This window comes from Gymnoscopelus braueri, assembly GCF_963280865.1.
Source record: "Gymnoscopelus braueri genome assembly, chromosome: 21".
Taxonomy (NCBI): Eukaryota; Metazoa; Chordata; class Actinopteri; order Myctophiformes; family Myctophidae; genus Gymnoscopelus; species Gymnoscopelus braueri.
In genome coordinates this window covers 19,838,306-19,856,852 of record NC_137623.1, presented here as the reverse complement: position 1 = coordinate 19,856,852, position 18,547 = coordinate 19,838,306, and the positions used below count along the sequence as shown (strand labels likewise).

The 18,547-nt window shown below is 41.8% G+C and overlaps 2 protein-coding genes across 2 annotated transcripts in view; one reads left to right on the top strand and one right to left on the bottom strand.

Moving 5' to 3' along the window:
• vps41 (VPS41 subunit of HOPS complex) overlaps positions 1 to 790 on the bottom strand; it is a 31,057-nt gene extending 30,267 nt beyond the window's left edge. The window contains exon 1 of the mRNA XM_080417265.1: positions 623 to 790. Within this exon, the coding sequence (XP_080273391.1) occupies positions 623 to 646 (24 nt within the window). The 5' untranslated portion in view covers positions 647 to 790. The remainder of the gene's footprint in view (positions 1 to 622) is intronic.
• Positions 791 to 10,039: 9,249 nt separating this feature from the next.
• Positions 10,040 to 18,547, top strand: part of pou6f2 (POU class 6 homeobox 2) — a gene marked incomplete at both ends in the record, with an annotated part of 105,307 nt that continues 96,799 nt past the window's right edge. The window contains 1 exon segment of the mRNA XM_080417431.1: positions 10,040 to 10,211. Within this exon segment, the coding sequence (XP_080273557.1) occupies positions 10,040 to 10,211 (172 nt within the window).

The following is an 18,547-nucleotide window of genomic DNA, read 5'->3' as shown; positions in this document are numbered from 1 at the left end:
GGTTATGACTTTTGCAGGAGCCAGTTTCGAATTGCAGGCACCTGAAGGTGCTCTTTTAGAGCAGTTTTGAAGGAATAGGGTTTTATACTCCTTCACTAGTTTTGGTAGGGCATTCCACATTTTGTTGCATAACAGGAGACCGAATTCAAACCCTTATTTATAAAGACTGACCCCGACGGGATTTGAACCCGCAACCTTCTGATCTGGAGTCAGACGCGCTACCGTTGCGCCACAGAGTCCTGTGGCACACCAATACTTTTACTAAAATAAGACATGCGAGTACTTTTTCCACCACTGATAATAATCAATATCTTAATTCCTTTTCGATGTACAAAGGAGCCCAATGGAAACAAGCCATAGTGCTTTCTTGGGTTTAACATCCGTATTGAACTGTACTTCCCTGTGCTTGTCTTTGCAAACTGTTAATAAAGTATTCAATCAATCAATCAATAGGAATGTTGTAACAGTGACAGTGAGGGGGTACTTCAACCAAATAGTGACACTGATCTAGAAGCTGTTATGAACTCAAACACATCATAATATTATTATTAATATTGACATTGCTATACTGTAGAGATACGCCCAGAGCTAACGTTAGCATCATAACATCATTTTAGCTTACCTGCAGATCTTCCACTTCCGCCATTATAAAGTATTGTTTATGTGTGTGTAAATGTTAATAAGCAGTAGGCATCATTTCCAGATGCGTCTATAATTACGCAGTTATATTATATCGATAGAACATGTCAGTAAAGTGCAGCATCACATTGTTGATGATAGATCCAGCTGAACACTGTCATGAGCAAAATCACATGACACGCAGTACCAAGCGCGGGGTGTTGTGGGTAATGGAGTTTTCTCCCACTGAAGCCTGATTTTCACTTCGTCGCACCCACGGCACGAGCTCACAGAGTTTAGGCGCACTATTACGACTAGCAACAATACGATGAAGACGAAGATGAATAAATGAGATATATTAGATTTAGAGGAGAAATAAACAGTTTATAAGCAAGCTAGACAGTTATTTTCTGATGTATGGAGAGAAACTGTGACATTTTCCTTGGACCATGCATGTGGGCAGTGGCCTTCACCACCGCCATGGCGACCAGGTGAGAAGTGTGTAGAACAGGGTGTATTATGGCGTTTTGTCGGTTCCAAATTCCAAACAAATCAACAAATGATGCACCTTGAGATTTAAGTTATATGCAGGTAAAAGAAAACAATATCTACAGCTAGTTTCATAAACTTGTTTGACAGCAGGCCAGCCTTTGTGTCAATTAATGTTTTGTTTAAAAGAAAATACACGTTAGGTTAGCTTCTCTATTAATTCATGCTAATGTGTATTTTCAGACATTTAACCACTTAAAGCCTCAATACTTAGTAAACTTTTTTTTTTTTACGTTTTGTTTATTATTATTATTATTTTTACATACTCACAGGTAATACAGTAATTACTGAAGCAAGTAAAAATACTTTGTCAATGGTCAAGTAAACTTGACCATTGGCTCTGCACTTGGTCTGCTCTTTTTTCCCCTCACCAAACCTCTTTGCCAAAAATAGCTGTTCTTGTGAGCTTGTATATCGGCTATTTTCAGCTTATGTTCCCCTCAGAATAGGGAAGTGGTTTCATGTAAAAATCCTATCACACAAAGATTTGGTGGCTCCCTGTTGAAGACCCCTGGTGTAGAATCATTATGTTTTGTACTGCTCGTCATGTCCACTGACTCATTTCTCCCTATGGCTATATTCCAGATGAATTCTAAAGGTTTGGTACTGTCTGGTAGGCCTCTTCTTTTGTTGATTGCATGTGTCACAGCGAGCCACATCCATCCACAGAAGAATTCCTAAATGCACAGACACCAACAGGGAATAACTTCTACCTACAATCTACTTAGCAATGATTTATCGATCGTGGCTTTCCACCCTCATAGAGAATTACTGATCCTTTTTGGGAAATCAGATTTTCACACCTTCCCTATGCACGTGTGTGTGTGTGTGTGTGTGTGTGTGTGTGTGTGTGTGTGTGTGTGTGTGTGTGTGTGTGTGTGTGTGTGTGTGTGCGCGCGCGCGTGCGCGCATGTGTGTGGTACTCTCAGGGGATTCTTTCTGAGGAGGAACTGACTTTGAGGAGAACCCCAGGGTGCTGTGTGAGGTCAGGTGAGTGTCTGTCACGTCCCTTTATCTACCTTTTAATGCCAGTGGTGGTAGAAGAAGGCTAGTAATGTAGAAATAATCTGTTTGTTACAAGTAAAACATAACAAATCCTGTATTATTATTATTTTTACTTGGGTAAAAGTATTGACATCAAAAACCATCAAAATACCAAAATGTGTTCCTCATAAACCCTTTTTTTTTTTAATAATACAAGATCTACAAGCTCAGATCTCTATGTCAGATGACATAGAGAATAAGGGGTTTTGTATTAATAATAAAAACTCAGCAAATTGTAGTGGAGTAAAAAGTACAATACCGGTATGTAGATATTGTTGATGTAGTGGAGTATAATCGAAAAATGGAAATAAAAAGTTGTACTCAAGTGCAGTACTTGAGTACATGTACTCTGTTCCCTTTCACCACTGCTTATTATCGTGGTGTAACTCTCTCTCTCTCTCTCTCTCTCTCTCTCTCTCTCTCTCTTCTCCCCTTTTCTCTTCCTGTCTCTCACTCTTTTCTCTCTCACACATTCTCTGCATTATTTATTCATATCTAAATAAAGTAGCAGTGCGTTTGTTGCAATCCCTTTCATATACCTGTACCTGTAGGAACAGATGATTAGCTCGGTCTTCTATGATCGGCTGCGTGTCTGACTCTGTTAAAGGTAAAAAGCTGCATTTCAGAGAAGAAGAAGAAAAAGAGGAAAAAATAATAAAAACAACCGTTGTTGCCCTCTTAGGAGGAGTCAGATTAGCACACTGCTGAAGGCTTTGATGCTTCAGAATGTCAGCCCTGTGAATCGATCTACGCACGCACGCACGCACGCACGCACGCACGCACGCACGCACGCACGCACGCACGCACGCACGCACGCACGCACGCACGCACGCACGCACGCACGCACGCACGCACGCACGCACGCACGCACGCACGCACGCACGCACGCACGCACGCACGCACGCACGCACGCACGCACGCACGCACGCACGCACGCACGCACGCACGCACGCACGCACACACACACACACACACACACACACACACACACACACACACACACACACACACACACACACACACACACACACACACACACACACACACACACACACACACACACACACACACACACAGTACACACCCCAGACCAATCAGAGGCTTCTATTTGCCGTGGACATGCTGGGCTCCGTGGTTTACAAGCTTCAAAGAGCTGCTTTTAATACACTGCTTTGATAGTCCTCAGCCTCCCCTGAACCACCAGACATCCACTGGGGAGTGTTTGGGGCTTTTGTGTCAGCGGAGAGTCATAACACTTGATCACGTTTTAAGCGGTACTATGTAACCATTTTTCTAATGAATAGAATGTAATTTTGTCCAATCTGTACGATAGGGTATGTTAATACAATATAACTTATACAATTGGGGTGGTTGTATTTTGTCTCCCTGATCTGTTATTGAGACATTTAGATCGTGTCAAAGGTCATGTCTCACCTAGACACAGGATCTGACACGAATTTCAAGATTCAATTTATCCCCTGAGCAAGCAGGCAGGCTCTATTAGCTCAATGGTAAATATTTCAGCACTTGCCCAAGAAACCGGGTTCAAATCCGGGGTAAGTTACATAGTGCTGCTTTAACAAGTCATATATAGGCTAAAAGAACAGCATAAAACATTACATTTTACTGTCTTGACCACGTTTTCGTTTCTGATGTCGCTGCTATACCAAGAAATTCTAATTTGTTTCAGAAACAAATTAACTCCAGTCTAAAGTTATATAAATAATGCAAGTCACCTGTACACCGTGAGCACACTTCAACTTCACTTTATTTGTCTCATCACAATTATACTATAAACTATTAAATCTTATTAAATTGTATTGTCCCGTTGTCCCAGCAACATTTCTCTGCTTGTACATGTATGAGGATGTGACAAATATTGATATACCCTTCTTTTATTCTTGATTGTTGAATCAGTGGATTGAATCAGGACTGGATGGTTGACATCCTTCTGTTGACACTAAATAGCTTGCCTGTTAGTCTGCCTGTTAGTCCTTCGTGCTCTCTGGGTCATTCCGTCCGATGACAAAATGGAACAGTGTGTTTCCTAACCCTAAGGGGGAGACAAATCATCATCTTCCATACCACATCAGAGTTGAGAGGTGTTGGAACATTAGGCCCATGGGCTAACACAGTAGGAAGGATGTTGAAGCTATTGACGCAGATAAATATATTTGTGCACCTCTAAGACATAAGATATATATGTATAAGATTATCCCTTTGGTTAAATTCAGGTGTCAGAGCAGCAGAAGCACCAGATACAGTAGTTAAAGGGTAAGACCACTTTAGTAGAGGTTTGGGTTGTGTAGTTACCTTGCCATGATGTAACTCCAAAGGTGGGCAAGAAATCGAAAATAATTGCTCCATTGATTAGAAATTGATAATTCAAAATATGCTCCTCATTGACTTACATTGTACGGTAAAACAGCTCTCAAAGTCAGTCTTTTAGCACTTAAATGAACCCAAACATAGCTGATTCAGACAATATAGAGCATCACCAAACCCAGTACTGTTTTTTTTTTAAATAAAAATGTCAACTTCCTGTTGATTTTACTATTTGAAGATCTCGATCCGGATCCGCCGATCCAGTCCGGGTTTTCTACTTATTAAAAATGGCAAAATCAACAGGAAGTTGACATTTTTATAATAAAAAAAAACAGTACTGGGTTTGGTGATGTTCTATATTGTCTGAATCAACTTTGTTTGCGTTCGTTTTTGTGCTAAAAGACTGACTTTGAGAGCAGTTTTACCGTACAATGTAAGTCAATGAGGAGCGTATTTTGAATTATCAATTTCTAATCAATGGAGCAATTATTTTTTATTTCTTGCCCACCTTTGGAGTTACATCATGGCAAGGTAACTACACAACCCAAACCTCTACCAAAGTGGTCTTGCCCTTTAAGAATAAAGTTCAAATAAAGTAGTTAGATTTAGATCCATACAGATTATTCACAGTTGCCACCGCCAATATTTAGGACATAAATTGAGATAGTGAAGGATAAGGATAAGGATAATTTCCTTTTAACAGGTCGTTCATGAAAGTCCTTGCGGTCTTGTTTCCAATGAGAACCTGTGAGCAATTGGGGTTAAGAGTCTTGCTCAGGGACAAATTTCATATCATCGGCACATATGCTGGGATAGCCTGGAATCGAACCTGGGGCAACCAGGGCCAGCTGGTTCCCTAGGCGGGCTCACTAACCACTCAGCTATGGCCGCCCACATGAAACAGTCATTTAATGAAGTCTAATTAATTTTCAAAGATGGTAAGATTTAACACTACATCCTTGACAAAAGAGGACAATTGTAAATGAAAACCCAGTATATACTGTACAGTATGTGTGTTATATAATTGCTTAGGTTTGCATTGAGTTATCTGACAACTAAGCAATAGTTTAATGTTCAGGAGAATAGAGAAACTCTGAATTATCAGCCTGACATAACTCATCATCCGGCTTTCTTTTGGATAGATTATGTTTCCCACATAATTTATTTTTCTTTACAGGATATCAGTCTTGTGGTGTCCCTGTGTGTATTTAATATAATTTTAATATCCTGCTGTCGGCACAATAAGTCCCCAGTGACTATGCTGCTAATCATTCTGAGTATGGTTAAGCAACATTATGAAAATGATTATAATTATTGATTTTTTCCCCACCCCCCTCGCCTCCACCCCACCCCATTGACCGGAGAAGCCTCGAGTGTCAAAATGGAGCATGTGGTCACAGTGATTGAAACTCCTTGCCTAGGGCACACTCCAGGGATAGTGGTGGTAAGCACATTAGCTATTAGCATGGATATCTGATGAGCACTTTTGAGTCTCTGCTTACCACTTATGATTCTCTGGCCGGTGGGGGTGAGGTCGAGTGCAGTGACGGGACGGGACGGGACGGGACGGGACGGGGGGGGGGGGAATCAAGTGGCTGTCCCTGATCCTGCACTGTTTTTTTTGTCTTTTTTTATTGTGCTCTTTTTTCTCTAAGCACCTTAACGTCCATAAGTATATCATGCACAGTATAAGTATATCATGCACAGTATACATACATTGCTGCTATGCTCAGGCACCTTAGTTTTTTATTATCTCAGGTACAAAAACGAATTTCACCCACTTTTTTACCTTGTAAACCTGTGATGTGACAATAAACCTGATTCTGATTCTGATTCTGTAGCCAGGGTAAAGCCTGATTTATACTTAGTTGCGTGTAAATGATAGCAGATCTGCAAGCTCACAACGCGTCACATTCATACTGTAGCATATGCTATTTACAGCATGCAACACCAGTGTGCAACTAAGTACAAATCAGCCTTAAGGGAGCAAGGATGGAATGGTATATGGGCCCTAGAGACTCTTCCTCTTATTCATTACGTTTCTACCCAAAACACATTCTCTACCTCCTTCCGTCTTGCGTGCACTTTCACACTCACTCTCTCTCTCACACACACACACACACACACACACACACACACACACACACACACACACACACACACACACACACACACTCACACTCACACACACACACACACACACACACACACACACACACACACACACACACACACACACACACACTCAAAGGTTGAATCCGACCCGACCCCTCGGTCGGATTCAAATCCTGTCCGGCTGTGCAAGGACTGAGCCTTAATGGTATAACTGTATACCAGGTGAGCCCTCCCTGTGTGTGATTGACTTTTCTAAAGGTACACCTAATCTGTTACATGTCCCTTACTTAGCACTTAAAATACAATTAACAATGTATTCCTTTAGTGTAATCCAATTTAATAACATTATTGTTATTTGACAAAAAAAATAAGATAAAGTTAAAGAGACATTACATTACTAATCATAAACCATTATTGTTAAGTGGGTTAATCATGTTACACTGTAGTTCCATGCAATCATCAAATTAATTTAGCTCTTTAAATGAACCATGGCATGCTGACTGTTTTGTTATTTTTGTAGTAACATAAATACAGTTGTTCTTTATTACAATAACCAAACCACTGCGATCCCATTACATGTAACTACCTTCCTTCTCAAACGTGAAATCATTAACACTGAACACAGTTACTATAGCTGAACAACCAGCTCGTTGTTTTGAAATGAGGTAATTAACAGCGATAGAAGATGGAGAAAGATGTGTTAGGTTCCCATCCTCCTGCCTCTGAGGCCGGGGGAAGATTAGAGCTCTGATCTCATTCCCAGCACTTGTTTGGAGTCTGTCAGGAAGAGAAATGCCAGCATTAGAGCACTGCCGCCACACTCCTGATATGATGAAATAAGGAGAAAAGAGGAAAAGGAAAAAGATGGAAGGATGGACAGAAAAGACCCTGCCCCCCCCCCCCCCTCTAAAGTGTCAGTGGCTTCTTTATTCTATTTTTCATTGAAGCTGTTGGGGCAAATATTCCCATCTTTTCCTGTATTTTTTCCCCTCCCCACTCGCCACCATACAAAAGCCACCATTCTCATTTAGTTTTTTTCCACAGGTCTTGCAAACTCTCATGCCCCAGCGAAAATTACATTGTGAAACGGTAGAAAATTTCAGAGCTGCCCCTGCTCTTTCTCTCTGCTGTCCCTCTGAGCTTTCAAACAGCCAACAGACTGTGAAGAATAAATAATAAAAAACTATTGATTATTTTGATGACTGCAAGATTCAATTAGGTATTAATTTTGCCCTCCAGTGGACCTATCAAGCGGCTCAAAGGGAAGGAGGTAGTAGATGGGGAATGGGTTGGGGGGCAGTGGGGGGGGGGGTGAACCTAAATGCATGCAGAGTATGGCCCCGTCTCAGACAGAGGGGAAAATGTGTTTACCTCGCCGGGCAGAGGGGTGCATTGATGCGCAGTGTCCCATTTTTCTTTTAAGTGCTCCACAAATGAAGCCCTTGATGACTTGCAACATTGTTACCAGGCATGCGAGTGTTATTGACATGTCCGGGGTCGCGTTCTTATTTTTATTCCGATGACAGCTTAAACTATTCCTATTGATTAACATTTTCATAGATTATCATGTGTCATATCAAAGAGGCCCCGGGCTCCCCTGACGAGCGCATTAAAAAGGCCCCTCTGGGCAGCAACCCATCGACCACCCTGATAGAGGGGTGGAGATGGGGGGGGGGGGAGTGTTTGGAGGGAGGGGGGTTGCGGGGGGTTACCCCTCACGTTCCTTCCGTTGTCCTACATGCCGGGGTCACCTGTCCTCCACTCAGATGTTATTTAGGCTGAAACCAGGTTCATAAATAAGGAAGCATAAAAGAGAGTTTTTTTTTTCTTTCTTGCCCTCCTCCCGTACCGTCCTGCTGCTCTTTGTCTGTATATGCCTGAAAGCCTGGGGGAGGCTGAATACTGTCTGAGGAACTCTCCTCTCAGAAGACACAAGGGAGAGGAGACACACGAGAGCGAGAGAGAGAGGGAGAGGGAGAGGGAGGTAAAGAGAGAGGAGGTGACATATCCAGTGCTTGTCTTTGGAGGGGACTTTCTGGTTTGAATCTCCAGTAAGCAGTTCAGATACATGAAGGTCTAGGTGACTAGGTGACTATACTATGGTGGTGGGCATGCTTTAGCTGGTGACTGATTTCTGGACTTTCTGAAATTCCTCTTTTTTTTGGCTACCTGTTATTCTCTGGAGCTCTGTTTAGGTAAGGCTACTTACTCTCTTTCATGTGGAATTTGTCTTTCAACACATTATTGTTGCCTTTAACTTAAGGTTCATAAAAAAAAATCTATGTTTAGAATTTTCTCTATAATAATTGTGGGCTGGTGTTGAAGCTTCCTTCTTTTTGGTATGTTAAATTATGAGCTGTACAAATGCAAATTAGTCTGCACATTGTGTGACACATGGCATAATTCTATTTACCTAACTCAATACACTTCATTTTATTCTATTTGATCTTTTATTCGAAAGAGTGTCATTTAAAAGTTCTTATCTACTCCCGAACAGCATGTTTCCTAAAAGGTTTTCTGTCAAACTGTTTAAATTTCACTACACAATGTGTTATCTTCCTTCGCAAAGCCACAAACGATTAGTCAGAGTTTGATGTGTCATGAAGATTTTTCTCTTTGCATTGTCAATGTTGACTGAAATGGATTTCGTAGCTCAGCTATCGTGAACAAACCTGTAGCTTCAACTGTAAATAGAGGCCTTCAGCTCCTGTTGCCTCAATCTCCACTGCACGATGTTACATTTAGCAAAGACAATTAATGTCCCATTACTCAATATTTTTTTTTTATCCAATTAGCATGCATATTTTTAGTCTTCTGTCTACTTTTCTTACATTCCCTCATTGGGGTTGTAGCCTAGCCTGGTGTCCCGCCCCCCAGCCCATTATAGTGTCAGTGCACTGTTTACTGTGAAGATGTGGCACACGTGTCGCAATGAGCCCTTGGAGAGATATATGTACCTGTATCACCTTTAAGGCTGCGGGGGTATAATGGCAAAGCCATGCGATCTGTAACAGCTCTTCAGCAGGCAGGCAGCAGCTACAGTAGCAGCATCACCAGCCCCAGATAAAAAGAAAGAGCCGGCGAGGGAGGGAGGGAGAGAGGGAGAGAGAGAGAGAGAGAGAGAGGGGGGAGGCAGAGAGTGATGAGTGAGCGATAGAGGGGAGAGAAGAAGCTAGGGGTAGAGAGAGTGAGAGTGAGTGAAAAGGGCAGAGAGACAGAAGCAGCCAGTGAGAGTGATACGGTGAGGCGCGGCGTCTCTAACCAGGGTGTTTCTTTTTTTCTTCCCTTCCCTCCTTTTTTATACCCCCCCCCCCCCCTCTCGCACCACCAACCCACCAACCACCTGGGCTCTCCTCTCCCCTCCAGCAGCTCCCCTCCCCGGGATCCGATGATTACAGGGCAGCTGAGCAAGCCGCTGCTCTCCCTGCGCAGCGAGATGAGCGCGGCAGAACTCCGGGCGGACGACAAAGCGGCCACCCCAGACAGCGATCTCAACGATGAGCCCCTGCTCCTGTCCTCTGAGGCCACGGACAGAGAGGGCACTCCCAGCAAGCTGTACGGTAAGTGGGGAAAAAAAGACTCACACAAACCTCTGGCATATAAGCATCTCCAGTTCTTCTCTCTCTCTATCCCTGATTCTTTTGGCTGGGTGGTGCGCTTTTAGGGATGTTGAGGCAAGTTGCCTGTTGGGACAGGTGTCCGTGGCGTCAGAGCATCAACTAAGTTGAAGTGCAGTAGGCAAGAGTGTGTGTGTGTGTGTGTGTGTGTGTGTGTGTGTGTGTGTGTGTGTGTGTGTGTGTGTGTGTGTGTGTGTGTGTGTGTGTGTGTGTGTGTGTGTGTGTGTGTGTGGGGGGGGGGGGGTCGTTTCACATTGTCCTCGGGCGAGAATGTATTTTGTGCACTTGAGATGTGATGTTATCCTTGGAAAAGTAAATTACTTGCTTTTGTGTAGTAGTTATTTTTCTTTATTCTTTTTATGTGGTGTGTGTGGTGCCATGTTCATCTGGTGAAATATGCATGCTGTAATCTCAGTGAGCATTTTAAATTGTTAAGTTATTCAGGTAATTTACTCCAAATCTTGCGCGTGAACACATGTGAATATAAATCACATTTACTGCATATGAACAGAATATTCCACATTGATGTGTCAGATACGAGAGTAACTGTCACATTTATTATGCTATGTTTGTATTGCATAAACTTTGCTTGTAGTTGTGCACAAGACAATGTTTAACATTTTATAGAATGTTAAACATTACATTTAAATGCCCAAATTTTACCTACCCCACTTTAGTCCATTCTATTTAAGAGATGCTCTGCATTGGTGATATCTATTCACAATGCATTTTTATTCCTTGGAGATAGAATATTTATTTGTAATTTGTATTTTAATTTGTAACATTAAAAGGAATGACTTACCATTTCTGCAAATTATAGCGATATCTTAACTGTTTCTAATTGTGGAAAGAAATTCATTAAATTTAAATAATTAATCATATTTCACATAAAAAAATAATAACAGATGATCATTTAACTTCTGTATGTATTTGCTTGTGTTGCAGTCCGTAGAAGCAAATTGTTTAAAATGTGATAATTGTCCTCATTAATACTAGTGTAATATGAGCTTTGTTCGATCACATTGTAATTGAATCATAAACCTAGTAATTAATAGGGTAATGAGTTGGATCATCAAATCATCTTTTTTTTACGTCATCTAATTAAGCATTCATGTTATTTCTTTATTATTAAGGATGCCTTCACATTCTTCCTCTTATACCTTTATGAATTTACATCAGATCTATTCATTGAAATATGACTCAAGTTTTGTATTCACACTAGATCTTATTTAACAGGGTAGGATTATGAACGGATGATGAAGGATAATACTGAATCACTTGATGTGCATTCTTTCAAAGAACATACAGTGTTATTGCACACTTGTAGCTTTTCATTGTACGGGTGAAATCTATTATTCGACTATATCTGACATTTATACATGCATGTATAATTTTGCACGTTTGTGCATATTTGTAGAATGCTTGTTAGGAGAGCCTGTCATTTACATTGCGTGTGTTCTGTGAAACAAATGTATTAACGCTTAGGTTAAACTGCCATCCCTGGTATCAAAAATGTTCTATTTATTATTGTAACATTATAATGGTCATTCTATGCCTCTTTTGTGGTTGCATTTGGCCAGCAGTGTGACTTCTTGACAAGCGTATCATGGTAGCCTTTGATGCTGTGATGCATATGGAACTGCTGCCTGTTTGTGAACTTATTTTTTCTTTTGTGTGCGTGCGTGCGTGCGTGCATGCGCGCATGTGTGTATACCTGCCTGCGTGTGCACACGTGTGTGGTTAGGGGTAATCAAGCATGCATGTCAAAAACAGTGCTTGAATGCTCCGGTACTTTTCACATGTTTTGGTGCTTACAATCAATGTTGTGTTCATCATGAATTTATGCCACTACTCATTGATAGAAATGCTGCTATACATAAATTTTTTTCTACTGTAGATTCTGATTAAAATAGTACAAGTGTGTGCGTGCGTGCATGCGTGTGTGAATGGGACTGGGAAGTATGTTTAAGAGATCAACACCTACAGTATAGTCCTAATTTATGCTCCGTTGCACGGCGGTGTTACGCACCAAAAATAGCAGACCAACAAGCTCACAACATGTCGCATCCGTGTTAGGTCGGCTATTTTCCATGCGCGACACCGTGGTGCGACTAAGTACAAATCGGGTTTCTGCCTCCTATTTTTGGGGAACGACTGGCAAGCATTCGATACAACCTACTCAACAGCAGTCCAGCTGTTTGGATTGATACATCTGCAGAATCCTAAGGCTACGATCCAGAGTCTAAACAAGGACAGTGAAACATAACATTTCTCTCAAAACGCAAGGCAATTTTCTCTAATAATCCTCAAGTCTCGCTCACCTCTTCCCATCTATGTCCATCAATCTCTCTGTCCATCAATCCCTCACTAGTCCTTGCTCTCTAGTTACTTCTATCAAGTCAGTTTAGTTGTCTGACACTAAAGCTTTATTTTTGGAGGGAGAAAATATTCAATGAACCGATATTTCTCCTCCGTGGAAGAGCATTTTGAAACATCCGTATGCCGTTGTTTTGCTTCTTCATTTATCTTTCAAATTGGTGTCCGATGTGCACCAGCCAGAGGGAGGTATTTGGCAAAGATGTGCCCTCATGATGTGGATGGCTGGGAAATGCTCTTAAGTTTGTGTCTGGTGAAGCTGTGTGGATGGCATCACTCTGGCCGGTGGCCATGCCCCTGGGCAGTGCCCTCAGCAGACTCACCAGACTGCCAGGCCTTAACACAGCACAGACTGGCCTTGAAATCCACTGCTCACATGGCCTGTCTGCAGGAAAACACAGAGGCCAACGGGAGATTTGTCACAGTTCTGCCTTCAACTACACGGAGATAGGAATAGAGAGAGAGAGAGAGAGAGAGAGAGAGAGAGAGAGAGAGAGATACTCACCTCTCAACACATTTCCTCACACGGCACACGGATGAATTGAAGGGTTGAGATGATGTTACATGATATGGAATTTTAAAGATCCATTGTAGGATTGCCTGCTGTAGTGTAACAGCAGCACCTGTGCTGTTAAGAGCACCTTAGGTCTGCTTCGAAGATGTTAACGTTTGAAGGTTCTTAGCACTTTGGAACTGATGGATGATAGTAGACCGCCGCGTCTTTAATTGCATTTCTCCTCAAGATAATGTTTATAAGGCTTACAGCACTTTAAAACCCCTTACATGTTTAGACTCAGAGTTCAATTAACATGAACGGTTAGTGTGAGTGGAGGAGGTAGAGAGAATCGAAATAGGAGGTGGAGAGCAAGGACACGTGACGCAGTTCACGAGCCGGGTTTGAACCAATGAATTGCATTTAAGCCTGTGTCTGTGTGGTGCGCACACCGACTATTTCAACCACTAGGACTTCCCATATCCACTTATAAACCTTATACTTCATTGTACGTCAAATAGCAAAAATTGTCGCAACGAGTCGTGAGCTTGTAGATATGTTATTTTCTTTTCCTATTTTTGCCAAATGTTTGCCTATTACAGGGGTGTCCAAACTTTTGGACCATATTTGAAAATACACGTACCTTAAGGCTAACTGCATTTCCTATCATCCTGTACCTTTGGAAAAACAATAAAGTCTGTACACTGGATCATGCTTCAAAGTTTAAAACGTATTGGTTTCCATCAGTGTTGCCAGGTCTGCTTATTATAAGCGACTTGTGGGCTTGTTTTAGAAAGAAATAACAGATCTACAAGCTCACAATGCATAGTTGTGAGCTTGTAGATCGGCTAGATATAAGTACTCATGTTGCCTAGTTCTTTGGGCTTGTTTTCATAGACCTGGTTGCTTATTTCTCTCGCAAAATCTGACGACACTGGTTTCCACCATTTAGACGTGACGCTTCATCAGTCTGATGATCCAGTGTGCAGACTTTATTGTTTTTGGATTCTGACCTCTGCCTGGCGCCTTGTACTTTAGTGAGTGGATGTGCGTTCTTTTTTAGTTTGATCCTGTACCTTTGGACCATAACAAACTCACATACAAATGCAATACATTACAACAATTTTATTTAACTAGTTTTCACTAGTTCATTAAATAGTTCCACTATTGTTAGCATGTTAAACCCTCCCTTAGAGCTAAGCCTCTTCCCCTAGGAATTAGCAAAAAAAACATTTAACAATAAAATCACAACCATCAAAGCTGAAATATTGTTTTGTTATAACTCTGCTGGCAACCTTGTGAAAGGCAGGCAACAATAAGAAAATGCAATAGCATCTCAAACTCAGAACTTTGAAGGATTGTTGTATGTGAGAAAATCTTCCACTCACTGTCTTGACCCTGTTCTTTCTATAATCATAAGAGCTCTTAACAGCATCGTCAATGCCATTTCAAACTAAACACAGTCATACATATTATTGCAACATCCTTGAAATTGGAGTTTTTAAAGATGCCTTCAAAACTAAAGAAGCCGAATTTATATTGTGGAGTTCTATACGATTACACATAAACAATTACACCTCCCTTTGTAAACAACAATGTTTGTTATTGAACAGCTTTCTAAATGAGAACAATCTCCTACTCTAGAGACATTTCGGTCAGATTTCAGAGCTAATAATTGTACTGTAGCGCAGAAACTGCTCACACTAAGATAGTGATCCGAGACTTAGCACTGACGCTGTGAGGTATTTGCTCCAACTTTTCTTTATTTTTAGTGCAACATTCAATACAATTGACCATGAAATCCTCCTAAGTTGCATCGCGAGCTGGGTTGGCCTCTCAGAATGTGCTCTAACCTGGTTCTAAACATACATTACAGGAAGAATATTTGTAATTGGGCCTTTGCTGTTCTCACTATACCACTATACATATGTGGTGTCATGTTTGTATGATTTCATGTTAGCTTCCATAACTATGCGGATCATTCGCAATTGTACATATCCGTTGAGCCAAAAGATGAACTTGTCTTAAGCTCCGTGACTGTCTGCAATCAATACATGGATGAGTAATAACTTTTTTTTAAATGGCCCGACAAGGATGGCCCGGACTGCTGGCATAGCGGTCCGGGCTCCTAAGTAGACTGACAGCGCGTCGCGGGTTCGAGTCCCGATCCAGACGCCCTTTGCTGCATGTCACTCCCCATCTCTCTCCATTTCCTGTCAGCCTACTATCCTATCAATAAAGGCATGAAAAGCCCAAAAATAAATCCTACAAAATTAAACGAGGATAAGACAGAAATCGTATTAGTTGGCCCCAAAGACAAAAGGGGACAAACTCTTTCAAATACTTTGCAACCTGGCTCCCTTTATTAAACCAGAAGTTATTTTAAGTTTTAAGCCCCATAATCCCCATATAAACAAAGTGATCAAAACAGCATTCTTTCATCTCAGAAATATTGCTTAGAAGTTAATTGAGAGGGTACAGCTTATTCAGAACTCTGTTGCTAGATTGCTAACAAAAAGAGGGAACACATCACTCTGTACTAGCCTGACTACACTGTCTCCCTGTGTGTTCTAGAGTCCCTTTTAATCAAGTCATGTCTTCTACTTAAAGCTCTCAATGGGTCGGCCTTCGCAGACTCCCTGTTGTTCATTCACTAGCCCTTGGATCCTATATCAAAGGCTTGCTAGTTGCTAGATATGCATAACCCTACCCACGATAAAATCGGAGATGGAGCTTTCTTCCATCATGCTCCCAAATTATGGAACACCTTACATAAAGAGATTAGAGCAGTGGTTCTCAACCTGTGGGTCGGGATCCCCAGGGTGTCCCCAGATGACAGTGAAGTTACTATTTAAGACCTTTTTAATACCTAAAAAAAAAAAAGAGCATTACTGCATTAAAAGTAATCAACTAACTATACTATAAAAATGCTTTGCGAAGCAAATGCTTGTAGATCTGCTATTCTCACAACATTTATCTGTGGAGTCAAAAAAAATTGAATGCCTCAACTCCTACAATTTCACGTGCTTGTCAGGGTGGGGCGTCCCCTGTTCGAATATGATTATATTATTGCTATTGAAATCTTTAACTACACTTAAAGACATATTTTTACAGCATACAGTAGCTCTGCATGAGTCTAACCATCTATAAGTATAACTCTGTCTGTCTGTCTGTCTTTCTGGGGCTAATCTTGCACATGAGCCATGTCATTCCCATGTGGACCCTGAGATCCTCATGGTTTTAACCTAACCTTTTTATAGCACTCTTTCTCACCCTTTTAAGGCAGTTTATTTCATTTTGTCTTCAATTTAACTTTCTTATTGTTCGATTTGCCTACAGTTGGCCGGTTCGACCCTCGGCTTACCCAGACCACAGTATGTGCCGACGTGTCCCTTAGCATGACACTTAACGACTAACAACTGCCCCCTCTGTGAGCTCAACTGAGCCGTCTGAGCAGCCATCTGCTGGGTGAAGTGGTAAAAGCAATTGTCCCCAGTGGAGGGATAATACTCCCTACTCCCTTCTCAAGCCATCTTGTACAAAAACCTCATGCTCGCTTCGGTGAAGGGGTCACTTAAATGCTTGTCTGCGTAATGTGTATGTGTACAGGTTTCTTGTCCTCTCTTCTCAAGCAAAATCCCCCCGTTTCAGACATCAACAGACAAGATAATAAGATACTTGGAGCACAATTCTGTATTATATTCAGCAACTAAAGGCTCATCGCTTGTCAGTTTGCATTTACTCTCACAAAGATGTGATGCTTCTATCATCATGCTGTCAAAGAGAGCCAGGGCGGGAGCGATGGAGGTACTCATTTTGTACACTTACGGCCTGCATGAAATGGCCCGCATTTATACACGCTCTGCCAAAATTCTGAACCATTTTGCAAAAGGTCACCTGCAGAGCCCCCATCACCACAACCGCTACCACTAAAACGCCAAAAGAGAGAGAATTGGAGGTCATTCAGGACAAAGCATCTTCTGTACACAACAACATGGCTTTTTCATTTACTCTTTTCAATATATTATTGCAATACTTGCGGTAACATTGTACTGTATCCAGTCAGATTGTATTTCAAGACTGATCCAAAGTTGCTGTTAATATAAACTTCACTTTGCACGCACGCACGCACGCACGCACGCACGCACGCACGCACGCACGCACGCACGCACGCACGCACGCACGCACGCACGCACGCACGCACGCACGCACGCACGCACACACACACACACACCATGTTTGTGTGGTGGAGTAGTGACGTGAACTGCGAGATCTGTTGAGCTCCTATACATCTTAGGCAGTACCTTCCGCTTACTGCTATAGGTAGTAGGTGACTCCTCATCAAATCTTTCAAGCTTCAACTTTCTCTCTGGTCACGTATATATTCACGCAGACATGCACAGACACAGACGCACGCACACACACACACACACACACACACACACACACACACACACACACACACACACACACGCACACGCACACGCACACAGCCGGAGGCACGCAGCCTTATTATTTTTGTGTAATCAGCTTAGTGAGTGGGATGCATGGTGGGATAGACTGCTTGCTGATGCAAAGAGGCTGGTAATGTTGTGTGGTTGGGTTAAGTAATAAAGTGGCATAAACCCAGCGCTGAATGGGGCATCCTGAGTAAATAAGAGTGGATAAAGAAGGCATGGGGGGGTGGGGGGGGGGGTAGTATTTCCCCGGGAGGCGGATCTCATTATGGGGATTTCAGCTGTCTGTGTTGCAAATGTGAAAACAGGCTTAATGCATGCCTACAAGAACAGGTGTAACACATTCCCTAATGTCACCGTATATACTGTAGCACGCAGGGGGGATACAGCCAGGCAATCACCACAAAGAAGACATGGGAGCAGGAAGCGCTTGTCACGGAGGCAGCAAACCGCATCGCCCAGGTCATACATTTTCACACAACACCAGGTTATAATAATAATAGTACTACTAATAATAATGATAGTAATAATAATATAAAAACATTTAGAGATAGGACACTAGCCATCACAAAGTATCTAAGAACATGGCTTCAACTCCAACTGAACTTCAACTTCACTTTGTCATCACAAGTTTACAGACGTAAAAGTGTGGGTGAAACTCATTCTCTCCATTCTTCTGTATCATGGAAATAATTTCAGCATTATTTATATATTTTCTGTCGCTACAAAAAAAAGGTTTCGTACATGAACAGAGGTGTTCAAATATTCTTCACTATACAAATACTTAAGTTAGGATGGGGAAATAAATAAGTCCATATTGTATATGTGGTGCTCCATAGGCAATATCAATAAGCCTTTCATGTAGAACTAACAAAGAAGCGCACACATCTCCTGGCACGGACATGGCTCCGTGTTGTTGAGACAGTAATTGAAGCTGCAAAGGGTCACATTTT